The sequence below is a fragment of the Bufo bufo genome, chromosome 5 (assembly GCF_905171765.1).
Source record: "Bufo bufo chromosome 5, aBufBuf1.1, whole genome shotgun sequence".
NCBI classification, from domain to species: Eukaryota; Metazoa; Chordata; class Amphibia; order Anura; family Bufonidae; genus Bufo; species Bufo bufo.
In genome coordinates this window covers 317,651,176-317,678,752 of record NC_053393.1, presented here as the reverse complement: position 1 = coordinate 317,678,752, position 27,577 = coordinate 317,651,176, and the positions used below count along the sequence as shown (strand labels likewise).

Here is a 27,577-nt window from a genome sequence, read left to right as displayed (position 1 = left end):
TAGTCCGGCGGCTTTCTCCGTGCACCGCCGTGCTGCGCCGGAGCTCCACCCCCATCCCCATTATAGTCAATGGGGACGGAGCGGGGGCACGGCGAAACAGCCACAGGACGGATCCGACATGGTGAACAGCATGTCGGATCCGTCCTGCCGCAAGTGTGAAACTAGCCTTAGTCAATAGCACAGTGTGTACATGAGGGATAACAGTATTTCTGTCCTTTATACTGCATGACCTATATTTTGAATTTTTTTGCAGTTTTCTCCTCTATAAGCTGAATATCTAGTTTGACATTTTCCCAGTCCTGGTGGGTGGAGACTAGATGCCATCCACTGCACACAAAAAGTAGAGGAGAAAGTGCTTCTTAACCTTCTCTTACTCACTCAGAAGCGGCCCCAGGATCATGGATGACATTACAGACAAGTGCTGACCTGTATGGATGTGAAGAAAACACTTGGACTGAGACAGAAACGTGCTATTTAGCTGCAGCAGTCTCTTTTGTGTCTCTGGTGGAGTCCTATCTCACTCAGCTATTGCTCACTCCTCTCTCCTTCCCAATCCATAGGCATGTAAGGGATGATCAATCACAGCATTACTAAAATCAATTTTTACTGGTGTCAAAAATAGACATAGAAGTTACAGTTTCAAGAAAAAGTATGTGAACCCTTTGCAATGATATGGATTTCTGCACTATATTGGTCATAAAATGTGATCTGATCTTCATCTAAGTCACAACAATAGACAATCACAGTCTGCTTAAACTAATAACACACAAAGAATTAAATGTTACCATGTTTTTATTGAACACACCATGTAAACATTCACAGTGCAGGTAGAAAAAGTATGTGAACCCGTGGATTTAATAACTGATTGCACCTTCTTTGGCAGCATTAACTTCAAACAAACGTTCCCTGTAATTGCAGATCAGACGTGCACAACGGTCAGGAGTAATTCTTGACCATTCCTCTATACAGAACTGTTTCAGTTCAGCAATATTCTTGGGATGTCTGGTGTGAATCGCTTTCTTGAGGTCATGCCGCAGCATCTCATACGGGTTGAGGTCAGGACTCTGACTGGGCCACTCCAGAAGGCGTATTTTCTTCTGTTTAAGCCATTCAGTTGTTGATTTACTTCTATGCTTTGGGTCATTGTCCTGTTGCAACATTGTCCTGTTGAGCTTCAGCTGGTGAACAGATGCCCTTAAGTTCTCAAACTTGGGAATTCATTTTTCCTTCGATGATAGCAATCCGTCCAGGCCCTGACGCAGCAAAGCAGCCCCAAACCATGATGCCCCCACCACCATACTTCACAGTTGGGATGAGGTTTTGATGTTGGTGTGCTGTGCCTCTTTTTCTCCACACATAGTGTTGTGTGTTTCTTCCAAACAACTCAACTTTGGTTTCATCTGTCCACAGAATATTTTGCCAGTACTGCTGTGGAACATCCAGGTGCTCTTGTGCAAACTGTAAACTCGCAGCAATGTTTTTTTGGGACAGCAGTGGCTTCCTCTGTGGTATACTCCCATTAAATCCATTCTTGTTTAGTGTTTTACGTATCGTAGATTCGCTAACAGGGATGTTAGCATATGCCAGAGACTTTTGTAAGTCTTTAGCTGACACTCTAGGATTCTTCTTCACCTCATTGAGCAGTCTGAGCTGTGCTCTTGCAGTCATCTTTACAGAACAGCCACTCCTAGGGAGAGTAGCAGCAGTGCTGAAATTTCTCCATTTATAGACAATTTGTCTTACCGTGGACTGATGAACAGCAAGGCTTTTGGAGATACTTTTATAACCCTTTCCAGCTTTATGCAAGTCAACGATTCTGAATCATAGGTCTTCTGAGAGCTCTTTTGTGCAAGGCATCATTCACATCAGGCAATGCTTCTTGTGAAAAGCAAACCCAGAACTGGTGTGTATTTTCTATAGGGCAGGGCAGCTGTAACCAACACCTCCAATCTCATCTCATTGATTGGACTCCAGTTGGCTGACACTTCACTCCAATTATCTCTTGGAGATGTCATTAGTCTAGGGGTTTGCATACTTTTTCCACCTGCACTGTGAATGTTTACATGGTGTGTTCAATAAAAACATGGTAACATTTAATTCTTTGTGTGTTATTAGTTTAAGCAGACTGTGATTGTCTATTGTTGTGACTTAGATAAAGATCAGATCACATTTTATGACCAATTTGTGCAGAAATCCATATCATTGCAAAGGGTTCACATACTTTTTCTTGCAACTGTATATTTACTTTATCCTAGACAGCATAAAAATCACCAGTGTGAACCAGGTCCGACCGTTATTGCCAATATACAGAGCAATAACCCAGAGGTATGATATTTGTTGCACACAAATGTTTGTGTGTAACTAATATCATACTTGTGGGTTATTGCTCTGTATATTGGCAATAATCGTGGGACCTGGTGCTGCTGGAAAATGCACCTAATTAATGATGAGGCACATGCATCATCATAAATGAAGGACAGACTCCGGCAATTCATGCACCAGAATGAAATCTATGGCAACTCAGTCTTCATTTGCGCCAGAAAACTGCACAGGGGAAGAGTGAAGATTGGGGGTCAAAGGGAACCCCGTTCGTCTGACTAATTGCTCAGATGCCACGGTTACTATTAACCATATTGACCAATCCTCCGATCCTGGTCACTGTGGGTGAGTGTCAGCAGTATAGATCTGGAATCTGCAGTGTATGGAGAGGGCTCAGCTCCTAAACTGCTCCATACACTCCCTGTGAGAATTTGATATACAGTTACATAACATATCACCAAGCATGACACAAAAGAGAATTATTTATAAAATGCCCTGTCACTTAGGAGGCCAATATTTGTTTTATGCTTACTATTCCCGACTAGTGTCACGGGAGAATCCGTTAGAACAATATAAATGATTATTATACAGAATTCTTACCTTTTGCTTGAATGAAAGCCCTTGATTTACTAGAGTTTCCTGCTCTATAAATATCCACACAAACATTAAACATGACAGCGCCACAGGGAAAAAGGCTTCATACCTATGTTAAAAGAGAAAGTACAAAGGCTAGAATGATTGTAAACAACAATGCAAGACTCATACCGGGAAACATTCCTGATGCCGTAAGTCTTTTTGTAAATGGGATCATAAACCTGCACACAGCACACAAATCAGCACCATGAAGAATGAAAAAAATGCTCTTGTCCTGAATTAAAAGGACATGCATTATTTTCAGCAATCGTTTTCTGGGATTGCAGCGCAGAACTAGGACCGAGTGCCGACTGACTCAGTAGATGATGCATTATTTTCAGTCTGGCCTAAATCAAATGACCAGCAAATACAGTACTCCAGAGACCACCAACCCTTACAGCTAACATGTATAAGTGCCATTCTGTATATTAACCAGGCTATGTTCCCACAGGTAAAATTCAGGTCAACAACCCCAGCGGCAGATCAGCAGGCTGATCTGACTTTAGAACAGCGAGTGTTTTGGTGGCGGAAAAGCCACCAAAATGTGCCAAATGCCGTTAGCCATCTTAGCCCCTTCAATTGACTTCAATGGGGAACCCAATTAATATGCGCTTAAAAAAACGGAACATGCCACTTCTCAAGCATATTTGAAAACTGCTGTGTAAAAAAAGTGCGAGCATGTACTTATAGTTTGTCTAATTGAAGCCAATAAGAAACTGTGCATGACATTCACGTGGTGGAATCCGCAGCGGATGTAAGTCATGTGAACATAACCTCTTAAGATCAATGAAGGAACATACCATTAGATGTCATTGTATGCATAAGAGCAGTGAAAATAAATGAATGATGAGGATCACAACATGTGAGGGGTGAAACTGAAGGAAACACACAATCGCTGCATGATCTTAAATGGGGATCCCCTTTATTTCCCCAAAAGATTCACTTTTGTCCATTGGCTTTGTCTGGAATTGCAGCAATTAGTTACCTGAACCGAAAGACAGGGCAATGATTCGGGAGCAAATGGTTCACTACTGATCATGAAAAACTGTGCCGCTGTTTCTGGATAAAACGCAGGAGTTTTTTATTTGTTTTTTTTTTTTGTTTTGTTTTTTCATACAACTCCTTTAATGTCTAGGCCACACAGAGACTCTGAAACAAGGCAGTTTCAATGGCAATAATCATGTAACAGTTGCAGGCCATTGGAATAAACTGAGTTGCAAGTGCAAGTTTAATAAGATAAGTGGGTCACAGATCTATCATTAAAGGGTATTCTCATCTGAGACAATGGGGGCATATCGCTATCTCCAAAATGGAGCCCTGAAAGTGGTGGGGGGCTCATTGCACATGCACAGCTGCCCTCCCTTTATTTCTATGGGGGCACTGAAATTAGCTGGCTCGAGTATTTACATCAGGCCCATAGAAGTAAATGGGAGCGGTAACTGGTCAGGCGCGGTGTGCTCCCATTCACTTCTATGGGGAGAGCGCTTGGAGGTGGCCGTAACCGGGGTCCTCCAACCAACACTTTGGCCGGCTACGTTCTCGATAAAGCCCATTAGATAATTAGGGCATAGCCTAGCGATATGCCTCCATTGTCTCAGACGAGACAACCCCTTTAACCCCTTAAGGACCGAGCTCATTTTCACCTTAAGGACCAGGCAATTTTTTGCAAATCTGAACAGTGTCACTTTATGTGTGAATAACTTTAAAACGCTTTTACTTATGCAGGCCTTTCTGAGATTGTTTTTCGTCACATATTGTACTTCATGACACTGGTAAAATGGAGTCAAAAATATATATTTTTATTTATATATATAAAAAAAAAAAAAATTTACCAAAAATCTGGAAAAATTTGCAAATTTCCAAGTTTCAATTTCTCTACTTCTATAATACATAGTAATACCTCCAAAAATAGTTATTACTATACATTCCCCATATGTCTACTTCATGTTTGGATTATTTTGGGAATGCCATTTTATTTTTGGGGATGTTACAAGGCTTAGAAGTTTAGAAGCAAAGAAAAAACATAATAGAAACCACCCAAAATGACCCCATTCTAGAAACTACACCCCGCAAGGTATTCAAAACTGATTTTACAAACGTTGTTAACCCTTTAGGTGTTCCACAAGAGTTAATGGCAAATGGAGATAAAATTTCAGAATTCCCATATGTGGTCGTAAACTGCTGTACGGGCACACGGCAGGGCACAGAAGGAAAGGAATGACATACGGTTTTTGGAAGGCAGATTTTGCTGGACTGGTTTTTTGACACCATGTCCCATTTGAAGCCCCCTGATGCACCCCTAGAGTAGAAACTCCAAAAAAGTTACCTCATTTTGGAAAATACGGGATAGGGTGGCAGTTTTGTTGGTACTATTTTAGGGTACATATGATTTTTGGTTGCTCTATATTACACTTTTTGTGAGGCAAGGTAAAAAGAAATAGCTGTTTTGGCACCGTTTTTATTTTTTGTTATTTACAACATCCATCTGACAGGTTAGATCATGTGGTATTTGTATAGAGCAGGTTATTACGGACGCAGCAATACCCAATATGTCAACTTTTTTTTTATTTATGTAAGTTTTACACAATTATTTCATTTTTGAAACAAAAAAAAAATGTTTTAGTGTCTCCATAGTCCAAGAGCCATAGTTTTTTCCGTTTTTGGGCGATTATCTTCGGTAGGGTATGATTTTTGCGGGATGAGATGACTGTTTGATTGGCACTATTTTGGGGTGCGTATTACTTTTTGATCGCTTGCTATTACACTTTTTGTGATGTGAGGTTACAAAAAATAACTTTTTTTTCACCGTTTTTATATTATTATTTTTTTACGGTATTCAACTGAGGGGTTAGGTCATGTGATATTTTTATAGAGCAGGTTATTACGGACGCGGCGATACCTAATATGTCTACTTTATATTTATGTAAGTTTTACACAATTATTTCATTTTTGAAACAAAAAAAATCATGTTTTAGTAGCTCCATAGTCCGAGAGCCATAGTTTTTTCAGTTTTTGGGCGATTATCTAGAGTTCTAGAATTGTTACATTATGAGGAATGCAATTATTTACTACGACAGACATGTCTGGCGAACTTACAGGCCCTCTTTAAAGGAGCTGTGCGCTGTAATGATATTGAGTACCTATTTCCAGATAGGTCCTCAATATCAGATCAGTCGGGGTCCGACTCCCGGTACCTCTGCTGATCAGCTGTTTGAAGGGGTTGCGGCAATCGTGCAAGCGCTGCATCCTCTTGATGCCATCTAGATTATAGCAGCGGTGCTGCGCAATTACAACTGCTCGTCCCATTCTACAAGGTATATGGCGGGAAGGTAAAAACTGAAGTGGACGCAGGGCTCACACTAGTGCTGCAACCCTTTCAAACAGTTGATCAGTGGAGTTGCTGAAAGTTGGACTCCAGCCGGTCTGATAATAATGACCTATCCTGAGAAGAGGTCATCAATAACATAACAGTGCACAAAATAACTCCCACAAAATTTTTTATTTTCTGGCACATTAAAAAGTTGTAGTGAAATTATCTTGTTACCCATGGCTGTATTTGTGAGTTATTCGTTCCCTTCTGGGACTCGACAGTGTCATGTGACTGACACTCTGACAAATGATACAGCGTCTGCTGAGTGGACAGGATGACTGACCACTTGTTCAACTGACAGCTATTCCTCTTAACTCTCCTACCTTGTTGTGCTTTTTCATAGGTGTATAACATTTATATCAAAATATCCTAATTATAGTGGATTTGCTATATAATAGGCCATGTTGTGTTATATTCACCATTTTGTGTTATATTCACCATGATTCTAACTCAGCGTCTACCATGTCACTATATGTGGATAGACGTAATAGTCAGCACACAGAGCGCTGAAGCACAGGTGTAGCTGTGCTAAACATACGGGCTCTGAGCCATTTAAAACTACGGGATTCTGTCTAGCATATCTGAAAAGGTATATATTTGAAATATATAAGCACAACTCTGTTCACAAGGAAATATCCCACTAACTTTATAGCCGCTTGTAGTTTTATTTTATTTTTTACTAATAATGCGAGAGCTCCGCATTTAGGGACCTGGATCATCTGATGTATTAAATATTATATATAAGGTTTTAATAATATATGAATTGTATAGCATTCCTTGTGTAGAAATTTTTAGAACTTATAGACTTTTGTATGTATAGGGGGATTTAATAAAAGTCGCAAATAAATTACTGTGAGCCAGCCAATTTTATTTTGCAAGTGTTATATTCACCATTTTGTATGTATTTTAGAGTAGGCCGAAAGAGGTTCATAGAAAGGACACGGTTCATATAATTTCTTCTCTGTAGATGTACCAGTCTGAGAAGAGTCATTCTTGTCTCCTTATAGATTTATGACTGAGATAAGGATATTTTCTAGACGCATCTGGTGCTAATTATCCCTACGGTTTAATGTCTATTGATGAAGCAGAAAATCTGTGATGTACATGTATATGTATAATTAACATTAAGTTTTAGTATAAGATAATCAATAGGACATATGCATTGTACTGTGATGTTGAATATTATGAAGGACATCAATGCATCTATTATCTTATATATTTCTCACTAGGAACGCATACACTCCTAAAGCATGATGAGAAGAATTTTAAGTGTAAAATTTTGTTAGTAAGATAGCATTATTTTAACTAACAATCAATCAACTGTTACAGAGGAGACACACATGTCTGTGAGAGTACAAGGTCCATTATATTCTTATTGGTACACAAATTTGAGAGTATGGGAAAAGTCTAAATGGTACCACAAAGACTATGCCTTAATTGGTTTATGTGTCAAAGATAATCCCTTAGCTCTGATTTAGGATTCTATATATTATGTGTATAGAATGTAAGAGAAATCAGACCTGGACAGTTAACCCTTAATAGTGATGATGCTAGTAGCTTATGCAAAAGTGCCACCTAGGTATGAATGGGTAACATTGCACCAACAGCTGAAATGCATTCTGGGTGATACAGTGACATCGCAGTCATTATCATATGTACACGCCTAACCGGCAATGATTGGAAATCTCCAAGTTAGGAAGGTGTGACTAACTGATAAGTTTTTGATCATAAACCACACACACATTAGGGGAAAGACAACAACAGGGAGCAACAGAAGACACAGAAACACAGAGAAACAAAGAAAGAAAAGAGCCCAAAAGAAAAATTCTAATGATCAGAACGTACTTCAGAGCTGACTTCCCTTCTCGGGTAACGTATAACTTTATTATAAGTAGTATTGATTGAATTAATTGGCTTGATAGTTCGGAAAATCCCTGCTTTAGTGCGGATGTATAATGTTAAGTGCTACATCAATATTATCACTATTCAGTAAAGATGCATATTACTGAATAAAAGATCTAATATTGATAACCGAGAGAATCTCTAATTGGAATTTTCATTCCATAGTCATATCAGGCTTGATAATTTATAACTTATGTAGTAATACTACCCGATATCCGAGATTGGTCATTGTTTGAGCAGAGCAAGGGTTCGTATCTCTCCTTATCATTATTGTGTATACAGGGAGTGCAGAATTATTAGGCAAGTTGTATTTTTGAGGATTAATTTTATTATTGAACAACAACCATGTTCTCAATGAACCCAAAAAACTCATTAATATCAAAGCTGAATATTTTTGGAAGTAGTTTTTAGTTTGTTTTTAGTTTTAGCTATTTTAGGGGGATATCTGTGTGTGCAGGTGACTATTACTGTGCATAATTATTAGGCAACTTAACAAAAAACAAATATATACCCATTTCAATTATTTATTTTTACCAGTGAAACCAATATAACATCTCAACATTCACAAATATACATTTCTGACATTCAAAAACAAAACAAAAACAAATCAGTGACCAATATAGCCACCTTTCTTTGCAAGGACACTCAAAAGCCTGCCATCCATGGATTCTGTCAGTGTTTTGATCTGTTCACCATCAACATTGCGTGCAGCAGCAACCACAGCCTCCCAGACACTGTTTAGAGAGGTGTACTGTTTTCCCTCCTTGTAAATCTCACATTTGATGATGGACCACAGGTTCTCAATGGGGTTCAGATCAGGTGAACAAGGAGGCCATGTCATTCGATTTTCTTCTTTTATACCCTTTCTTGCCAGCCACGCTGTGGAGTACTTGGACGCGTGTGATGGAGCATTGTCCTGCATGAAAATCATGTTTTTCTTGAAGGATGCAGACTTCTTCCTGTACCACTGCTTGAAGAAGGTGTCTTCCAGAAACTGGCAGTAGGACTGGGAGTTGAGCTTGACTCCATCCTCAACCCGAAAAGGCCCCACAAGCTCATCTTTGATGATACCAGCCCAAACCAGTACTCCACCTCCACCTTGCTGGCGTCTGAGTCGGACTGGAGCTCTCTGCCCTTTACCAATCCAGCCACGGGCCCATCCATCTGGCCCATCAAGACTCACTCTCATTTCATCAGTCCATAAAACCTTAGAAAAATCAGTCTTGAGATATTTCTTGGCCCAGTCTTGACGTTTCAGCTTGTGTGTCTTGTTCAGTGGTGGTCGTCTTTCAGCCTTTCTTACCTTGGCCATGTCTCTGAGTATTGCACACCTTGTGCTTTTGGGCACTCTAGTGATGTTGCAGCTCTGATATATGGCCAAACTGGTGGCAAGTGGCATCTTGGCAGCTGCACGCTTGACTTTTCTCAGTTCATGGGCAGTTATTTTGCGCCTTGGTTTTTCCACACGCTTCTTGCAACCCTGTTGACTATTTTGAATGAAACGCTTGATTGTTCGATGATCACGCTTCAGAAGCTTTGCAATTTTAAGAGTGCTGCATCCCTCTGCAAGATATCTCACTATTTTTGACTTTTCTGAGCCTGTCAAGTCCTTCTTTTGACCCATTTTGCCAAAGGAAAGGAAGTTGCCTAATAATTATGCACACCTAATATAGGGTGTTGATGTCATTAGACCACACCCCTTCTCATTACAGAGATGCACATCACCTAATATGCTTAATTGGTAGTAGGCTTTCGAGCCTATACAGCTTGGAGTAAGACATAGAAACATAGAAACATAGAAACATAGAATGTGTCGGCAGATAAGAACCATTTGGCCCATCTAGTCTGCCCAATATACTGAATACTATGGATAGCCCCCGGCCCTATCTTATATGAAGGATGGCCTTATGCCTATCCCATGCATGCTTAAACCCCTTCACTGTATTTGCAGCTACCACTTCTGCAGGAAGGCTATTCCATGCATCCACTACTCTCTCAGTAAAGTAATACTTCCTTATATTACTTTTAAACCTTTGCCCCTCTAATTTAAAACTGTGTCCTCTTGTGGTAGTTTTTCTTCTTTTAAATATGCTCTCTTCCTTTACTGAGTTGATTCCCTTTATGTATTTAAAAGTTTCTATCATATCCCCTCTGTCTCTTCTTTCTTCCAAGCTATACATATTAAGGTCCTTTAACCTTTCCTGGTAAGTTTTATCCTGCAATCCATGTACTAGTTTAGTAGCTCTTCTCTGAACTCTCTCTAGAGTATCTATATCCTTCTGGAGATATGGCCTCCAGTACTGCGCACAATACTCCAAGTGAGGTCTCACCAGTGTTCTGTACAGCGGCATAAGCACTTCACTCTTTCTACTGCTTATACCTCTCCCTATACATCCAAGCATTCTGCTGGCATTTCGTGCTGCTCTATTACATTGTCTTCCCACCTTTAAGTCTTCTGAAATAATTACTCCTAAATCCCTTTCCTCAGATACTGAGGTCAGGACTGTGTCAAATATTCTATATTCTGCCCTTGGGTTTTTACGCCCCAGGTGCATTATCTTGCACTTATCCACATTAAATTTCAGTTTCCAGAGTTCTGACCATTCTTCTAGTTTTCCTAAATCCTTTTCCATTTGGCGTTTCCCTCCAGGAACATCAACCCTGTTACATATCTTTGTGTCATCAGCAAAAAGACAAACCTTACCAGCGAGGCCTTTTGCAATATCACTTATGAAGATATTAAACAAAATCGGTCCCAGTACAGATCCCTGTGGAACCCCACTGGTAACATTACCTTGTTTTGAATGTTCTCCATTGACTACAACCCTCTGTTGTCTGTCACTCAGCCACTGCCTAATCCACTCAACAATATGGGAGTCCATGCTCAATGACTGCAGTTTATTGATAAGTCTTCTATGTGGGACAGTGTCAAAAGCCTTACTAAAATCTAGATATGCGATGTCTACTGCACCTCCACCGTCTATTATTTTATTCACCCAGTCAAAAAAATCTATAAGATTTGTTTGACATGATCTCCCTGAAGTAAACCCATGTTGTTTTTCATCTTGCAATCCATGGGATTTTAGATGTTCCACAATCCTATCCTTTAATAGGGTTTCCATTAATTTGCCTACTATTGATGTCAGACTCACTGTTCTATAGTTGCTCGATTCCTCCCTACTACCTTTCTTGTGAATGGGCACGACATTTGCCAATTTCCAATCTTCCGGGACGACTTCTGTTACTAATGATTGGTTAAATAAATCTGTTAACGGTTTTGCCAGCTCACCACTAAGCTCTTTTAATAAGACAACATGCATAAAGAGGATGATGTGGTCAAAATACTCATTTGCCTAATAATTCTGCACGCAGTGTATCTGATAATTGTCGTCGGGACGCTTGTATTACATTTTATGTTTGAGAGGCGATATGGAACGCTGCTAGTCGTGTTAGAGCCATCTAGTGGCGAATTTTGGGTACTGCATATCACTGTGTGTTATTGCATATTATTGAGTTTTTCTATTGATTAAGCTTTGATTGTATTCTGAGTTATAGTATAATAAATTATTTATGTTTTTGCATAGATGCTTGTATTTTATTTTACTGATTACAACAATATAATTAAATTAACGACGATCTCTTTTTGAGATGTTTTATATGTCCACCTCTAGGATCAATTCCCCTTGAAATTTTTCCTTTGATCCTATCTTTTATATAAAGCATTCGTCAAAACGAATGCCAACTGATGGCATTTATAAGACTGATCAGGATCCTGATCTGTCTTAGAAATGCATTGAAATGCTGGATCCATCTTTCCGGTGTCATCCGGAAAAACGGTTCCGGCATTTATTTTTTTCGGTGTCCACAGACGGATCCGGCATTCCGGTATTTTGAATGCTGGATCTGGCACGAATACATTTCTATAGAAAAAAATGCCGGATCCGGATGCTGTGGTTTTATCTCTGTCCTGATCAGTCAAAAAGACTGAACTGAAAACATCCTGATGAATCCTGAACAGATGCATGGGAATGAAACTGATCAGTTCTTTTCCGGTATAGAGCCCCTAGGACAGAACTCTATGCCGGAAAAGAAAAACGCTAGTGTAATAGTACCCAAATATGCAAATTAGCCTCTAGAAGCAGGGAGGGCGTTGCTCCTGCTCCTAGAGGCTGTGTTCTCCCACCTCATTCTATCCCCTGCCGTCCTTGATTGACAGGCCAGCAATCGTCTTCTCCTGCCAGCCCTGTGTACTGTTAAACGGCACTGCACAGGTGCGAGACTTACCCAGCACATAGGGCCGGCAGGAGAAGTCGATTGCTGGCCTGTCAATCAAGGACGGCAGGGCGTGGAATTAGGTGGGAGAACAGAGCCTCTAGGAGCAGGAGCAATGCCCACCCTGCTCCTAGAGGCTAATTTGCATATTACAAAAGTAAGAATTGTGCCGTAAGGGGGGCATCAATAAACATAAAAATAGCAGAGTTGGATTCTGTTGACATTAGCACATCGCTAATGTCAGACAGTTTAAGAGGGTTAATTCTGGTGACCTAAGTCAGGATTTGGGGGGTACTATCTCTCCTCATTGAGAGATGGCATTAGAGGCGGAGCTTGTTAAGAGCTCATTTACATCCCTTTCTTCCCAGAATTCCAGAGGAGAATGTATGGCCTATAAGTCTCCTCACGCCAATTAAGGCGCGCTCTCCCCAAGGAGAGATAGTAACTAATAAATCCTGACTTTGCCCCTCATCAGTGCAGAGCAGTGAGTACTGGCTTAACTGGGCGAGAGGCCTAGCATCCTGAAACAGCTGTCTGCAGATGAGGTGCTGGCTCATTTAATATCGGAGTCATGTCTCAAGGTCTATTTAAAGGGTCGAGCATTGACTTATAGGATAGCTGCCTTACATCTGGTGGCATTAGAGGCAGGGCTTGTTAAGAGCTCATTTGCATCCCTTTCTTCCCAAAAAACCTTAATGAATAGGGTCAAGGGAGTAGGCCGCTGCCAGACACCAATGGTGGTGGCTTATTTCCACTCAAGACAAAAAAAAAAAAAAGTTCACAATTATGATATCCAATTGGTAAATAAATGTCTGACAATCACAATGTACACGCTACAATTAGGAGGGCATATGACACCATACACAGTTAAGAAAACTTACAATGAATGACACAACTGTTTCTGAGCTCACATACCGAGTTAGAGTCTAAAATTGGCAGTATGGCTCAAAACAAATGAAACATTCCAACAATGAAAAACACATTACCCTGTACTAAGCAGCAGGTAGGAGGACATGAAAGAGAGGAAAAGGCTCAGGAGCCGCTGGAACAGGAACGTGGCACTAAGTAATGGCACAACTAAGGAAAAAGCTGAAAACGAAAAAAGAGAGAGAGCCGTGTTATTAGAGCACATGACATTTCATTACATCATCTCTGCCAAACATTAGGCAGATCTGCAATTACACAAAAAGCAGGCCATAAATCTCCCTCCTTATTTACTTGTGCTTCACCCGAGCCAAGTGGACTGACTTGATAGAAAACATATGGGAAATCAGATAAATGCTGTAAAATTCTTGCATACCTTTCTCAGAAAGAAGACAGAGCTGTCTCATTCAATAACAGTTCCCTAACAGCAAGAGGCATACCACATTTGGCTTAACGTGATTACACCATGTTTCTGCTCGCTAATTGCTTTTTACCGTCAGCAATAAGGAGCGAAACTCGGCTTGTTGAGTGGCAGAAGAAGAATAGACTTACTGTATGTTATTTTTGGAAAATGTACTGAAAAATGCAGCATGATTTAGAAGAGACATCACAGCTTCAGTGTTCTTTGTGCCGAGAGGTTTTCTAAAAAGGATTCAGCAGTCACAGACTACTACCCTTAAAACATAGCCTTTGTTATATATAATTAAAATAACCCGGGGCGGGCAGCTCTTAGGCAGGGCATTATAGAGTTAGGGCCAATTTGAGAGTCAGAGCCCATAGGATATTATATTTGGCCCGCACCTTCCTATCCGTGTCCCTAAGTGCAGAGGTTTGACTCATTTAAATCAATATTTATTTATTATTATTTTCTTTCATTGTTTTCTTTATGTTATCACTAGGGTTATTTTTTTTATTATATATATTATATATAATAAAGGCTATGTTTTGGGGAGGTAGTCTGTGACTGCTGATAATTATATATACCACCTGTCATAATATTATATCCACATACGGGTTTCTGTCTGAACTGTGAATCCTAAAAAGGATTCAGCAATATTGATTTTAATTCTTCTTTTGCAACAGTACCGTAAAGTACAAACTTTGATGGAATTTGAATCTCGTTGTGGCGAAACCAACCTCGCCACTGGGTTTTGGAGAGGCCTGTTTATCAGCCTCTTGCCCCAGGATTATGGGCCCTCTCATCAGCCCATGCAAAACTTAAACCCCATGGCGATTTGACTGTGTTTGTGGCATCTGAGCCCTCAGATCCAAGCCATATCGGGACATGTGGGGTTTTGAGATGTGTGACAGAACCATCTGTCTGTGTAATTGTATTGTATGTTATGTGAGGGTACCCAGTTAGCTCATTTTATTGTATTCATGTTGTCTGAGTGCCATTCACCTAATAATATGCACTCAGACTTCAGCTGTCTGGGAATGTGTTAAATGTCTATGTGTATTGTAAAGGGTGGGACATTGTATGTTTGAGTAAGTGATGTCTGTTCCATTGTCCCCACGTGTGTATTGGTGATTTCTCTTTGTCTTGAGAGATAATTGGATTACGCCTCGGGTGTCTCCAGGGCAGAGAGGAGGAAACCATGATGCATTGTGGGGATGTATTGTCTCTGTAAAACCTGCTTGAGCCAGATTGCCATGCTGCCAGCCAGGGCCCAAAAGATACTTTTACAAACTTTTCAACCCCTGGTCTGATTCATGCCATTTTGTAATATGTTGTTCCCCTGAATGGATTGATTGTGAATATGTAATTTTTATGTGAATGTGATGTATGGTTTTAGAGTTATGAAAGTTAGGTAGAAAGTATGTTTTAACTGTATGTGTAATTGAGTTTCCTCTCAGGATAAGGGGAGGGAATATGTGGGATGTAACTGATATGTGATTGGTTGTTTTATACCTCCCTGTGGGCGGTCCTGTATTTGAAAAGACTGTAATAAAAACCAGGCTGGGTGTGCCAGCACCTCAGACCACTGCTTGACCCTCAACACGGAGCCTTGTCTCGTTATTGGGGGGATCCGCTGTATGCTGTTAGAGACTGATTGCCAGGAGTGTAAGCTGATTCCTGTTCGTCTGCTAGCAGCTATTCATGAGGTTCCAGTTTGGAGTGCTACTTTGTATCCAGTTCGGGAGGTTGGTGTCCTGCAGTAGCTGGGCCTGTCTCTCAGAAAGGCGCACATCGCCTAAACGGATTATAACCCCTTGTCTGCTGAAACGGTCCGTTACATTGGTGGCAAGCAGCGGGATCGTTCCTACAGCCAGAAGGACAGCTACAGGAGACACCATTTCTTTGGATTCTACAATTTAAAGGCAACGCATGTCCCAGTACAGCGACCCTAAAAGCAACAGGATGGAACCAGCAGTGTTATACGAGGAGGAGGACCTGGATGGCCGGGATGCATTAAGGAAAGGCATCTGGTACCAGGCCCTGGATAGTGTACAATACCAGCGGGGTGAGAGTCTCCCCAGTGAAGAGCAGCGGTTGCAGAAGCAAGTGGCCCTGCGGATGCCCTTCCTGGGAGAGCAGCCCCTGGAGGAATGGGTGAAGGATCTAGAGCACCGGGTATGGCAGGAGCTATGGCTGGAGGATGCCTACCAGGCGCTTTGGTGGTTTATGGTACAGTATATACCCTGGACAGCCGAACATGACAAGCCAGAGGGAGAAGCGTTTGATGGTCCTGGCTTGTTATGGGAGTCCTTTGCAGAGCCTGACTTCGGGAGCCCTGCACAGTCCAGACTTCAGGACATTTTCTATGAGAGGGAGGCTAGGCATGAGTGGGATGACCCCCATGAGGTAGAGCAAGACCTGGCTCACCTAGCAACCCTGGAGTGGGAACTGGAGCAGGACTACCGAGAGCTCTTCAACTCCATTGAGAAGGCTCAGCAGGACGGTAAGGTGACAGACCCAGATCCAGACCCATTCAGCTGGGCAGATATTGTAGAGTGTTACTCGGAAGGACCCCAGGTGGTCGGTAGAGATGGGACCGAGGTCTCTCCACCGGTCCTGCAGGGAATTGGGAGCCCAGTCTAAATTCCCCAGCGGCAGTGTGAAGTGCAGGGAGAGGAGAGCAGAGTCCTCCCTCCCCAGCGGCAGGCTGAGTTACAGGGGGCAGAGGTAGTTGTTCCTGCCCCCCAGCAGCAGAGTGATATGCCGGGAAGGCAGTGTGAAGTGCAGGGAGAGGAGAGCAGCGTCCTCCCTCCCCAGCGGCAGGCTGAGTTACAGGGGGCAGAGGTAGTTGTTCCTGCCCCCCAGCAGCAGAGTGATATGCCGGGAAGGCAGGGTGAAATGCAGGGAGAGGAGAGCAGCGTCCTCCCTCCCCAGCGGCAGGCTGAGTTACAGGGGGCAGAGGTAGTTGTTCCTGCCCCCCAGCAGCAGAGTGATTTTTTGGGAATTGGGAGCCCAGTCTCCATTCCCCAGCGGCAGAGTGTCCAGCAGGGAATAGAGAGCCCAGTCTCCTTTCCCCAGCAGCAGGACACTGTATTGGGAGCGGAGACGGTCGGTCGCCCTCCCCAGCAGCTGGAAGTATGTATGGGAGAGGAGCTCGTTACCCCCTCTCCCCAGCGGCAGCTTAACGCACCAGGGGGAGACAGTAACCCCCACAACAGTGCAGATGGGACCGTGGTCTCTGCACCTACGGCACAGGGGGTAGAGACAGTCGGTCTCCCCCTCCAACAGCCAGACTCTAAGCCAGGGAGCAACACAGAGACCGGGAGTGCCAGCTTCCAGCATAACCTTGGTGGACTCACTGGACAGAGACAGGCTACCAAATGCAACAGGTCCAGTATTGGGTTGTGGGTGGGCTGCCAGACTAACTCAGGTACCGACCGACGTGAGGTCAGGTATCTGGTTAGTCTTCCCTGGGGGGGGGGGGGAGATGTGTGGCGAAACCAACCTCGCCACTGGGTTTTGGAGAGGCCTGTTTATCAGCCTCTTGCCCCAGGATTATGGGCCCTCTCATCAGCCCATGCAAAACTTAAACCCCATGGCGATTTGACTGTGTTTGTGGCATCTGAGCGCTCAGATCCAAGCCATATGGGGACATGTGGGGTTTTGAGATGTGTGACAGAACCATCTGTCTGTGTAATTGTATTGTATGTTATGTGAGGGTACCCAGTTAGCTCATTTTATTGTATTCATGTTGTCTGAGTGCCATTCACCTAATAATATGCACTCAGACTTGAGCTGTCTGGGAATGTGTTAAATGTCTATGTGTATTGTAAAGGGTGGGACATTGTATGTTTGAGTAAGTGATGTCTGTTCCATTGTCCCCACGTGTGTATTGGTGATTTCTCTTTGTCTTGAGAGATAATTGGATTACGCCTCGGGTGTCTCCAGGGCAGAGAGGAGGAAACCATGATGCATTGTGGGGATGTATTGTCTCTGTAAAACCTGCTTGAGCCAGATTGCCATGCTGCCAGCCAGGGCCCAAAAGATACTTTTACAAACTTTTCAACCCCTGGTCTGATTCATGCCATTTTGTAATATGTTGTTCCCCTGAATGGATTGATTGTGAATATGTAATTTTTATGTGAATGTGATGTATGGTTTTAGAGTTATGAAAGTTAGGTAGAAAGTATGTTTTAACTGTATGTGTAATTGAGTTTCCTCTCAGGATAAGGGGAGGGAATATGTGGGATGTAACTGATATGTGATTGGTTGTTTTATACCTCCCTGTGGGCGGTCCTGTATTTGAAAAGACTATAATAAAAACCAGGCTGGGTGTGCCAGCACCTCAGACCACTGCTTGACCCTCAACACGGAGCCTTGTCTTGTTATTGGGGGGATCCGCTGTATGCTGTTAGAGACTGATTGCCAGGAGTGTAAGCTGATTCCTGTTCGTCTGCTAGCAGCTATTCGTGAGGTTCCAGTTTGGAGTGCTACTTTGTATCCAGTTCGGGAGGTTGGTGTCCTGCAGTAGCTGGGCCTGTCTCTCAGAAAGGGGCACATCGCCTAAACGGATTTTAACCCCTTGTCTGCTGAAACGGTCCGTTACACTCTTAAACTGTAACTGTCATATATATATTTTTTGCTAGTTTATTAGAGCTAGGCACTAGGCATGTATACCTGAATTAGTTTGCCAATGATTGTCAAAACAGCTTTCATTAATGTCCCCTGTCCCTTTAAAGACCGTTGTTAGGGCTTTTCTGTCTTTCCTTTAGTATAAACAGAAGATAGAGGGGCGATCCTTCACAATGTATGCCTGCATTAGGCTTCAGAGTGAGAAACCGTGTCTCTCAGTAATCCAATCTGATTGGATGGCAGGAAGCTGCAGGCTACAGCAGGTATGTATGTGAAGAGAGGGAAAACAGTTTTGGCCTCAGAGAACTGGCAGAGGAGCCATCTTGAGAAGATCTTCATATTGTAGTATTCAAAACAGCTGTAACTAAGGGAAAAGCTCAAGGAAAACAGTGGTATGTGAAGAAACTAAAGACTGCTTTATGCATAATGCTGCAGCAGCAATAACATGCTAAAATTTATTTTTTGGATGAAAACATGATAGCTACTCTTTGAAGGCGTTGTCTGGTTTGGAAATCTCACCCGCTAATCCTGAATTGTTTCCCTACAAAGCTTATTTTGTAGGGTTGTTGATGAGTTAATTTTTAAGCACTACAGGTCATCCACAAAAATCAATGATCATGGATTATTTTTCATTTGTTCCTAGAGACGGAAGTGCTTGACTAAATTCTTGCTAATCCCTAGAGGTCTAAGGTGAGTATGCCCCCTTTATTAGCCCAGTATATAAGAGCTTGTCTAAACTGGACAACCACTGGGTTGTTATCACATTAACATCTGTTTGTAGCTGACATACACATGTCCTATGCTGAATCTCAAATTAAAATAAAAAAAATTCATATTGCAGTCCTTTCCTCAATATGTTAGTGTGAGGAATATGGATTAATATTTACTGTCAGCCATGTCCTCACACCCCCATTTGCTGACAGATAGCAGAGGTAGTGAACTCCACAGGAGGGCCCTGCTTCAAAGCCCCAGCCCTGATTGTCATCTGATGCACCTCTTGGCATGTTCAGTGTACATGCAAAATTAGTTTCCACCCCCCAGCCATCTGAGTGTCAGTTGGCAAGGAAGAAATCCCCAGGGGGTCCAGGCTTCAAGGAGAAGGTCACACCTCAGTCCACCAGTTTGGAGCCAAGCTCAATCCTGCAGGAAAACCCCCAGCATGGGGTATCCGCCCTTGCCCAGGATCAATGAGACCTCCCAGACATGTTGGCACCTACCTTTCATAAGGGATTATGAATCGCCTGGCCATCGCAGGCGCAAACCGGATACATATTTGTGTCCCGGTGGCCACGAGGTATTTGTTTAATGGGACAAGGTCAGGGGAGGAAGGTATCCATATCTCCCCATAGAAACCACATAACGGTACCAGGTTTGGACTCTACTTGTAGCCGGAACCCAGGCAGGTCCATTGGTCCCAGAACCATCTCCCTGTGACCCTCTGGTCTGGAGCTATGAACCCTAAAGGGTTTTGTGGGTCATTTGCTGCCAGCCCAGAAGAGGGGGAGTGGACCCCTCCCTGAGGCCAGGAGGGGAGGGGCCGGCTATAGGTTAAAAGTCTGGTGCCAGCAAGTAGGCACGTCTTTCTCTGAAGAGGGGTCACATCCTACAAATGTGTTTAGAGGGACCCAGGAAATAGCTGAAATCACAGCCCTTCATGTGGACTCCAGCAAAGAACATCTCACAACTAAAAGGAACTTTCATCTTACCCGGTAACTGACTTTTTCACTGCTTAACCCTGTTGTAACCATATAACCTGTAATCTGTAACCTCAGACCACTGTATATATTGTCTGTGTATATTGTGTTATATCTAGTGTGCCCATATGGCGATTAAATCTATAATTTAATCTTGTGCTATCTTGTATCTCGATCACGAATCCCCACGTCCGTGTTTTGGCCTAGTTATAAGCTACCGCCGGTTGGTTTCTGACCCTATATAATCCCGTTAGCGGACCGGGCTTATATCAAATGAGAACTGGTGGCAGATACCCAGGCTGAGGAGGTGCTGTTTCACTGCGGCAGTGAAAAGGCTCTCTCAGCTTGTTGCCTCTCTGTGCCCGCGTGGACAGGAGGTGTGTGTAAGCTATACCAACCTGACCTTACGTGCTCCACTGGAGGGCGTAACTTCACGTTTTTGGTAGACCCGTGACCATACCACGTCTCGTGAGCTCGACGTAGTTGACGTCAAGCGGGCACGATGTGTGGTATTCATCACAGTTAGAAAAATACAAAATAGAAGTACTAGTTTTAGGAAATATCACAAAAAAAGAATAATATAAAGTGGATATGAGCTTCCTACACCTGTATTATAATATTAGCATGTATGATATCTCAGTTTCGTAAAAAGGTGACATACAGTATACTCATTTGGGATGTGCTGTTCAAATAAAGCAGAAGTAGCATTAAAGTTTCAAAAACATATGAAATTACAGCTATTGACTGGCTGAGGGATCATGTGATATAACAAGTCATGCCAAGGAAACAGAAAAGGTTTCTTTTCAGCACCACTTATTCGTAATTTGAGGTGGTTTAAAGGGGTTGTCACACAAAAAATATTCTACAGTTCTCAAACCAGCACCTGGATCTGAATTTAGTATAGCCACATAGTTATTCAATAAAATGTATCTGTATAGCGCCAACTGCTGTTTGTTCTTTTTTCTTATTTCTTTGACAGCCTCATTGAGAAGGCCGCACATGCTCAGTTTTATCCTTCAACTGCCTCCTGTGCTGTGATAGGGAGAGAGGTGCAGCAGATAAAAAACTCCCCTTAAAGGGACACTGACAGGTGACAGGCCCTATAAACATATTTAGTTATTCCTATGCAGTCATAGGTCTATTAAAGTGTATTCCAATTATATAAGAGTACCCCCTGTCCGCAATTTTAAACCATGTAAAAACAACTTTATATTCATCTGTCAAATCACCTTCCTTTGTGCCCAAGGGGCGGTTTTTCTCCTACCTTTGTGCCCAACCGCGCCCCAACTGTCGTTTCCTACCGCCGCCCAGCTCATTATTATTCACTGCGCTGGGTGGCTTTTACAGTCCCCGATCCTGTTAGATACCGCACATGCCCGATAGAAACTTATGGGCATCGGCCTCAATCGGACCTTCTGCGCATGCGCCGGATACCTGTATCTGGCACCCTCACAAGCCGGAAATTTAATGCGCCTGCGTCCCTTATCCTTCTATGCGGCTGCTCTCTGTGTCTCCTGCTGCGCCTGCGCCGGATCTCTCCTCCCAGTCACTCTTATCCAGCGCTTCAGAGCACTGATGTCAGCAGAAATACTGTTTGTTAATGTGCCTGCGCCGGACAAGAAATTCAGTGAGGGCGGAGAGAAGAGTAGAAGCAGCCCAGCGCAGTGAATAATAATGAGCTGGGCGGCGGTAGGAAACGACAGTTGGGGCGCGGCTGGGCACAAAGGTAGGAGAAAAACCGCCCTTTGGGCACAAAGGAAGGTGATTGACAGATGAATATAAAGTTGTTTTTACATGGTTTAAAATGTGGACAGGGGATACTCTTATATCATTGGAATACACTTTAATAGACCTATGACTGCATAGGAATAACTAAATATGTTTATAGGGCCTGTCAGTGTCCCTTTAAGCTTTCAGCTTGATATAAATCTAGCAGAGCAATGAATCGGGAGATCTCTGGATCCATGTGAGGTACAGGGATGGTTCTAGCTTTGTTAGAGAGAGATTATCATGTACTATATGTACTATATATTTAATTCTTTACACTAGTCATGGCATAACCCCTTCAATTGCACCTACTCAGTAACTCTGTTACAGTATACTTCTGATATCCGTACTTAATAGGTCATAGCATACAAAAACATATTGCACCAGCATAACTTAAATGGGATATGCCACGATTGATGTAAAAAATTAAAATCAGACATCATATAGTACATGACAATCTTTTTCTAATAAAGCTAGAACCAGCCCGGTACCTCACAAAGATCCAGAGTTCTCAACAATCATTGCTCCATTTGCTCGGCTAGATTCTCTTCAGGCTGGCAGCTCAGGGAGCGTGTCCTTTCTTAGGAGGTGTGTCCTTTCTGCTGCAGCTCTCTCCATGTAACTGTCACAGCTTCTAACAGTAGATTTGGCTGATGGAAGTTAACAACCCCTTAACGCATAATATCATACATGTATGGTTGAATGGAGCGAGTTCAAAAGCTAAACTCGCTCCATGATGTCAAACACGGTTGTTTAACCCCTCAGATGACCGTCAATAGCAAGGGCGTCATCCGTGGGGTTAGAAAGAGAGAGGGGATTCCTTCTGTCCTATGATTGGAGCCCCCCACGGCAAAATTGCTTGTGCTCCGATTGGTTGCTATGACAGCCTAGGGCTTTATGAAGGTTCAAAGGCCTGTCATGGTTAGCTGCCTGAAAAACCGTGCATGAGGCATGGCTTCACAGGCAGCCAGTGAAATTCCAATAGATTAGAATAGTATTCTGTTACAGTCTATGGCACATGTGATCAGAATATAGCATGTTCAAGTCACCTAAAAGTTGACTCAAAATTACAGCAAAAAGAAATAAAAAAAAATTAAACATAAAAATATAAAAATTCAAGCTTTCCCTTTCCCAACTTTACATATTAAAATAAACAGTAAAAAATAAACATAACAGACATTGCCACATCCTAAAAACTTCAATGTATAAAAATATCAAAATATTTTTCCAGCGCGGTGAACGCCATAATGGGAAATAAAAACGAACCTCAAAATGGTAGTATTAAAATCTACAGTCCTTCCTGCAAAATCAAGCTCTCATACAGCTCTGTAGACGGAATTAATGTGCGTCAGAAAAGTGGCGATGCAAAGAAAAATCTTTTTTTCAACGGTTTAAATTTTTTTTTTTAAAGAAGTAAAATATAAAACTATACACATTTGGTATGGTTGTAGTGAACTCCTTAATATCCAGTCTCTTTTTTTGTTTCACTCCACAAAGAATTGTTTTCCCGTTTTCCAAAACAAAATATGGTAAATTAAATGGTGCCATTAAAAAATAACTGACCCTCAAAAAATAGGCCCTCGTATGGCTATGTGAACGAGAATTTTAAAAAGTTCTAGATTTTGGAAGGTAAAAAGGGAAAAACAAAAAAGCAAAAACAAAAATTGTCCCAGTCCTTATGGGATTAAAGGATGAAACCGAAATAGGTAGATGTGCACACTGCAATACAGATGAAACAGCAGGGAGTGCACCATTATAATGTAGCAAAGTGAATAGCTCACAACTGAAGCGTTTTTGTATCTAGTATTTTATGCTGAATTAAATTTGAGTAACAATCCCATCCAGCGCCATACATGTTTTAAACAGCAAACACCCGGGACTAATGTATGCGATCGATGATAACGACGATCGCATACAGTTAACCCCTCAGATGCCGTGGTCAAATGTGACCACTGCATCTGGGAGCTAGCGTTTCCGTGTGTGTATGGGAGAGCTGAATGGTGTGTGTGGCAGCCTTAGTCCTCCTCAATGATCCAAGGCTGATGCACACAAGTTCCTATGGAGACCCTGCCTGTGGCAGAGCGTTATAGGACATAGTATAATTTTCACAGACTCCAATGTTAATTCATTGGGATATATGAGAGAAGCAAATTGATGACTGACTGTTAACGTTGATATGCAAAATAACCGTGGAGCCCCAGTTATGGGTCTTCAACACAGTGAAAGCCAGATATCCCTCAAAGGAAGGAAAACCGAGCAAAGGGGTGTCCCCATTACAGAGATCACCAAATCCATGTGACGGGGAAGACCTAAGCCAGTTATCCATCCACAGACAGCTGTTTCGGGGTGTTGCCCCTCATCAGTGTGGAGTAGGATTCTGGCTAACTGGGAGCAATGCCTTAGAGACTACTCAAACAAAACAATAGCTGATCTTAGGGAGACCAGCTACAGAAAACACTGTGGAGCCTCATTTAAGAGTCTCGACACAGCAATCCAAAGTGCAAAGCTCCCTGGGAAACAGTGATATGCAAAATAACCATGGAGCCCCAGTTATGGGTCTTCAACACAGTAAAAGCCAGATATCCCTCAAAGGAAGGAAAACCGAGCAAAGGGGTGTCCCTATTACAGAGATCACCAAATCCACCATATTAAGTGGCCCCTATGTCAAGATCCCGCTCTTTTACAAGCTTTAAGGATGTGACGGGGAAGATGTTAACGTTCCCTATGAGAACTATAAAAAAAAAGTGTAAAAAAAAAGTTTCATAAAAGTAATAATAAAAAAAATTCAAATCCACTCTCCTTTTCTCAAAATCAAAATACATAAGCAAAAAAAAATAAACATCATTGGCATTGCCGCATGCAAAAATGACCATTCTTTTAAAACCTAAAAATATTTATCCCATACGGCAAAACGGAAAAAAAGTAAAAATAGTAGATTCACCGATTTTTGGTCGCTTCACCTCCAACAAAATTGTAATAAAAAGTGAACAAAAAGTCATACACTCCTCAAATTAGTATAAATTAAAAGTACAGATCACCCCGTAAAAAATTAGCCCTCACTCAGCTCCGGATACATAACTACAATTTTTTTTATGGGGGTCAGAATATGGCGATGAAAAAAACACATTTTTTTCAATCTTTTAATTTTTTTCATTATTAAAATGCAAAAAAAACTATACAAATGTTGTATATCAGCAATCATACTGATCCGTAGAATGAAAGTAACCGGTCAGTTTTAGCGCATAGGAAACGTTGAAAAAACAAAACTTATAGAACTGTGGCAGAATTGCGTTATTTTCCAATTTCACCCCCATTTAGATTTTTTTTCCAGCTCCCCACTATGTCGTATGCAATATTAAATGGTGTAATTAGAAAGTACAACTTGTTCCGCAAAAAACAAGTCCTCATATGGTTATATGAATGAAAAAATATAAGCGGACTCCAGTGATCTGATATTTTGAAATGTACATGTGACAATAAAAAAAAGTTTTTGGGCAGGATATATATACAGTTGCAAGAAAAAGTATGTGAACCCTTTGGAATGATATGGATTTCTGCACAAATTGGTCATACAATGTGATCTGATCTTCATCTAAGTCACAACAATAGACAATCACAGTCTGCTTAAACTAATAACACACAAAGAATTAAATGTTACCATGTTTTTATTGAACACACCATGTAAACATTCACAGTGGCGGTGGAAAAAGTATGTGAACCCTTGGATTTAATAACTGGTTGAACCTCCTTTGGCAGCAATAACGTCAAACGTTTCCTGTAGTTGCAGATCAGACGTGCACAACGGTCAGGAGTAATTCTTCACCATTCCTCTTTACAGAACTGTTTCAGTTCAGCAATATTCTTGGGATGTCTGGTGTGAATCGCTTTCTTGAGGTCATGCTACAGCATCTCAATCGGGTTGAGGTCAGGACTCTGACTGGGCCACTCCGGAAGGCGTATTTTCTTCTGTTTAAGCCATTCAGTTGTTGATTTACTTCTATGCTTTGGGTCGTTGTCCTGTTGCAACACCCATTTTCTGTTGAGCTTCAGTTGGCGGACAGAAGGCCTTAAAGAGGACCTTTCACTAGTTTAAAAACTAAAAACTAACTATATAAGTGGGCAGAGCGGCGCCCAGGGGTCCCCCTGCACTTACTAGTATGTATAGGCTCCGGTGTCTGCAGCTCCCTCTATTGTACTGGGCAGAGTTTTTGTATTAGGGTTGTCCCTTGCTGCAGCGCTGGCCAATCGTAGCGCACAGCTCATAGCCTGTGCGCTACGATTGGCCAGCGCTGCAGACTGTGATTGTCTATTGTTGTGACTTAGATGAAGATCAGATCACATTTTATGACCAATTTGTGCAGAAATCCATATAATTCCAAAGGGTTCACATACTTTTTCTTGCAACTGTATATACAGGTGAAACTCGAAAAATTTTAATATCGTGCAAAAGTCCATTTTAGTAATGCAAATTAAAAGGAATTGCATTAATGCAGCTTAAAATTAGAATTTTGTGAAAAGGTTCAATATTCTAAGCTCAAAGTGTCACATTCTAGTCAGCTAATTAATCCATTCCCCGTGAACAAAGGGTACCTCAAAATTGTGACTTTGGGGTTTCATAAGCTGTAAGCCATAATCATCTAAATTATACCAAATAAAGGCTTGAAATATCTTGCTTTGCATGTAAGGAGTCTATCTCATATGTTAGTTTCACCTTTTAAGTTGCATTACTGAAATAAATGAACTTTGCACGATATTCTAATTTTTCAAGTTTCACATATATATTGTAGGAAGGAACAAGGGGTCGTCATTGATGGGCGGTATGCGTCACCGAGGTTCCTGGCCTCGGAGAGGTAAGAGCTGTTTATTTTTCCTGCAATGTCATTATTGCTGTCTGACACTTCAGCTGGTTAGTATTGCCGTAAAGCTGTTTCGGGGCTGCTCTTACTGGGAGTAGCCAAAGTGCTGGGTGGGTGGCTACTCCCCACATTCCAGCCCGGGTCTTGGGAGGCTTATAAAAGCAGTCAGCACTGTCAGGTGTGGTGGATTATCTTCCATATCACAGTGAAGCTGTGGAGTCTCTGTGTTTTGGGATCTGAAGATGTGTGCCGTGCTAAAGGGCTGAGAGCCGTATGCTGGAAAACAGGCCCCTAAAGCCTGATGGGGACTGCTGATGAAAAACTGCTGACAAGGTGAATGTTTTGTTCTGTGGACTTTCCATGGTGTGATCGAACACCAAGACTGCGAACTGTCATTTTGTTTTGTCTTCTGTGTGAATAAACACTGAACTGTTTAAGTTAAAGGGGTTGTCCGTGTTCAGAGCTGAACCCAAACATACCCTTATTTTCACCCAGGCAGCTCCCTTGCCCTGCTCTAAATCGCGCAGGGCACGGGCTCTTTTGCTTTCAATAACACACTGCGGGGCGGAAACTTCCGCTGGCAGTGTGTTCGGTGATGTCACCGGCTCTGATGGGAAGGCTTTAGCGCTGCCATAGCCGCTTTACTGGCTAGGGCAGCGCTATCTCCCACCCATCAGTGTCGGTGATGTCACCGGGCTTCCTGGCAGCCCCATGTAGAGCCCCGGTACGTCACCGGATCTCCAAAAAATGCGCGATTTAGCGCAGGGCAAAGGAGAGCATTGGAGCATGAACTGCTCCGATGCTCAAG

General features: G+C 42.2%; 1 protein-coding gene across 2 annotated transcripts in view; it reads right to left on the bottom strand.

The window, feature by feature from the left end:
- PIGN (phosphatidylinositol glycan anchor biosynthesis class N) overlaps positions 1-27,577 on the bottom strand; it is a 356,746-nt gene that overhangs the window by 81,588 nt on the left and 247,581 nt on the right. For both annotated transcript variants that reach the window (XM_040432195.1, XM_040432196.1), the window contains exons 21-22: positions 13,483-13,585; positions 2,920-3,022 (exon numbers count right to left, since the gene is read on the bottom strand). In XM_040432195.1, the coding sequence (XP_040288129.1) occupies positions 2,920-3,022; positions 13,483-13,585 (206 nt within the window). The remainder of the gene's footprint in view (positions 1-2,919; positions 3,023-13,482; positions 13,586-27,577) is intronic.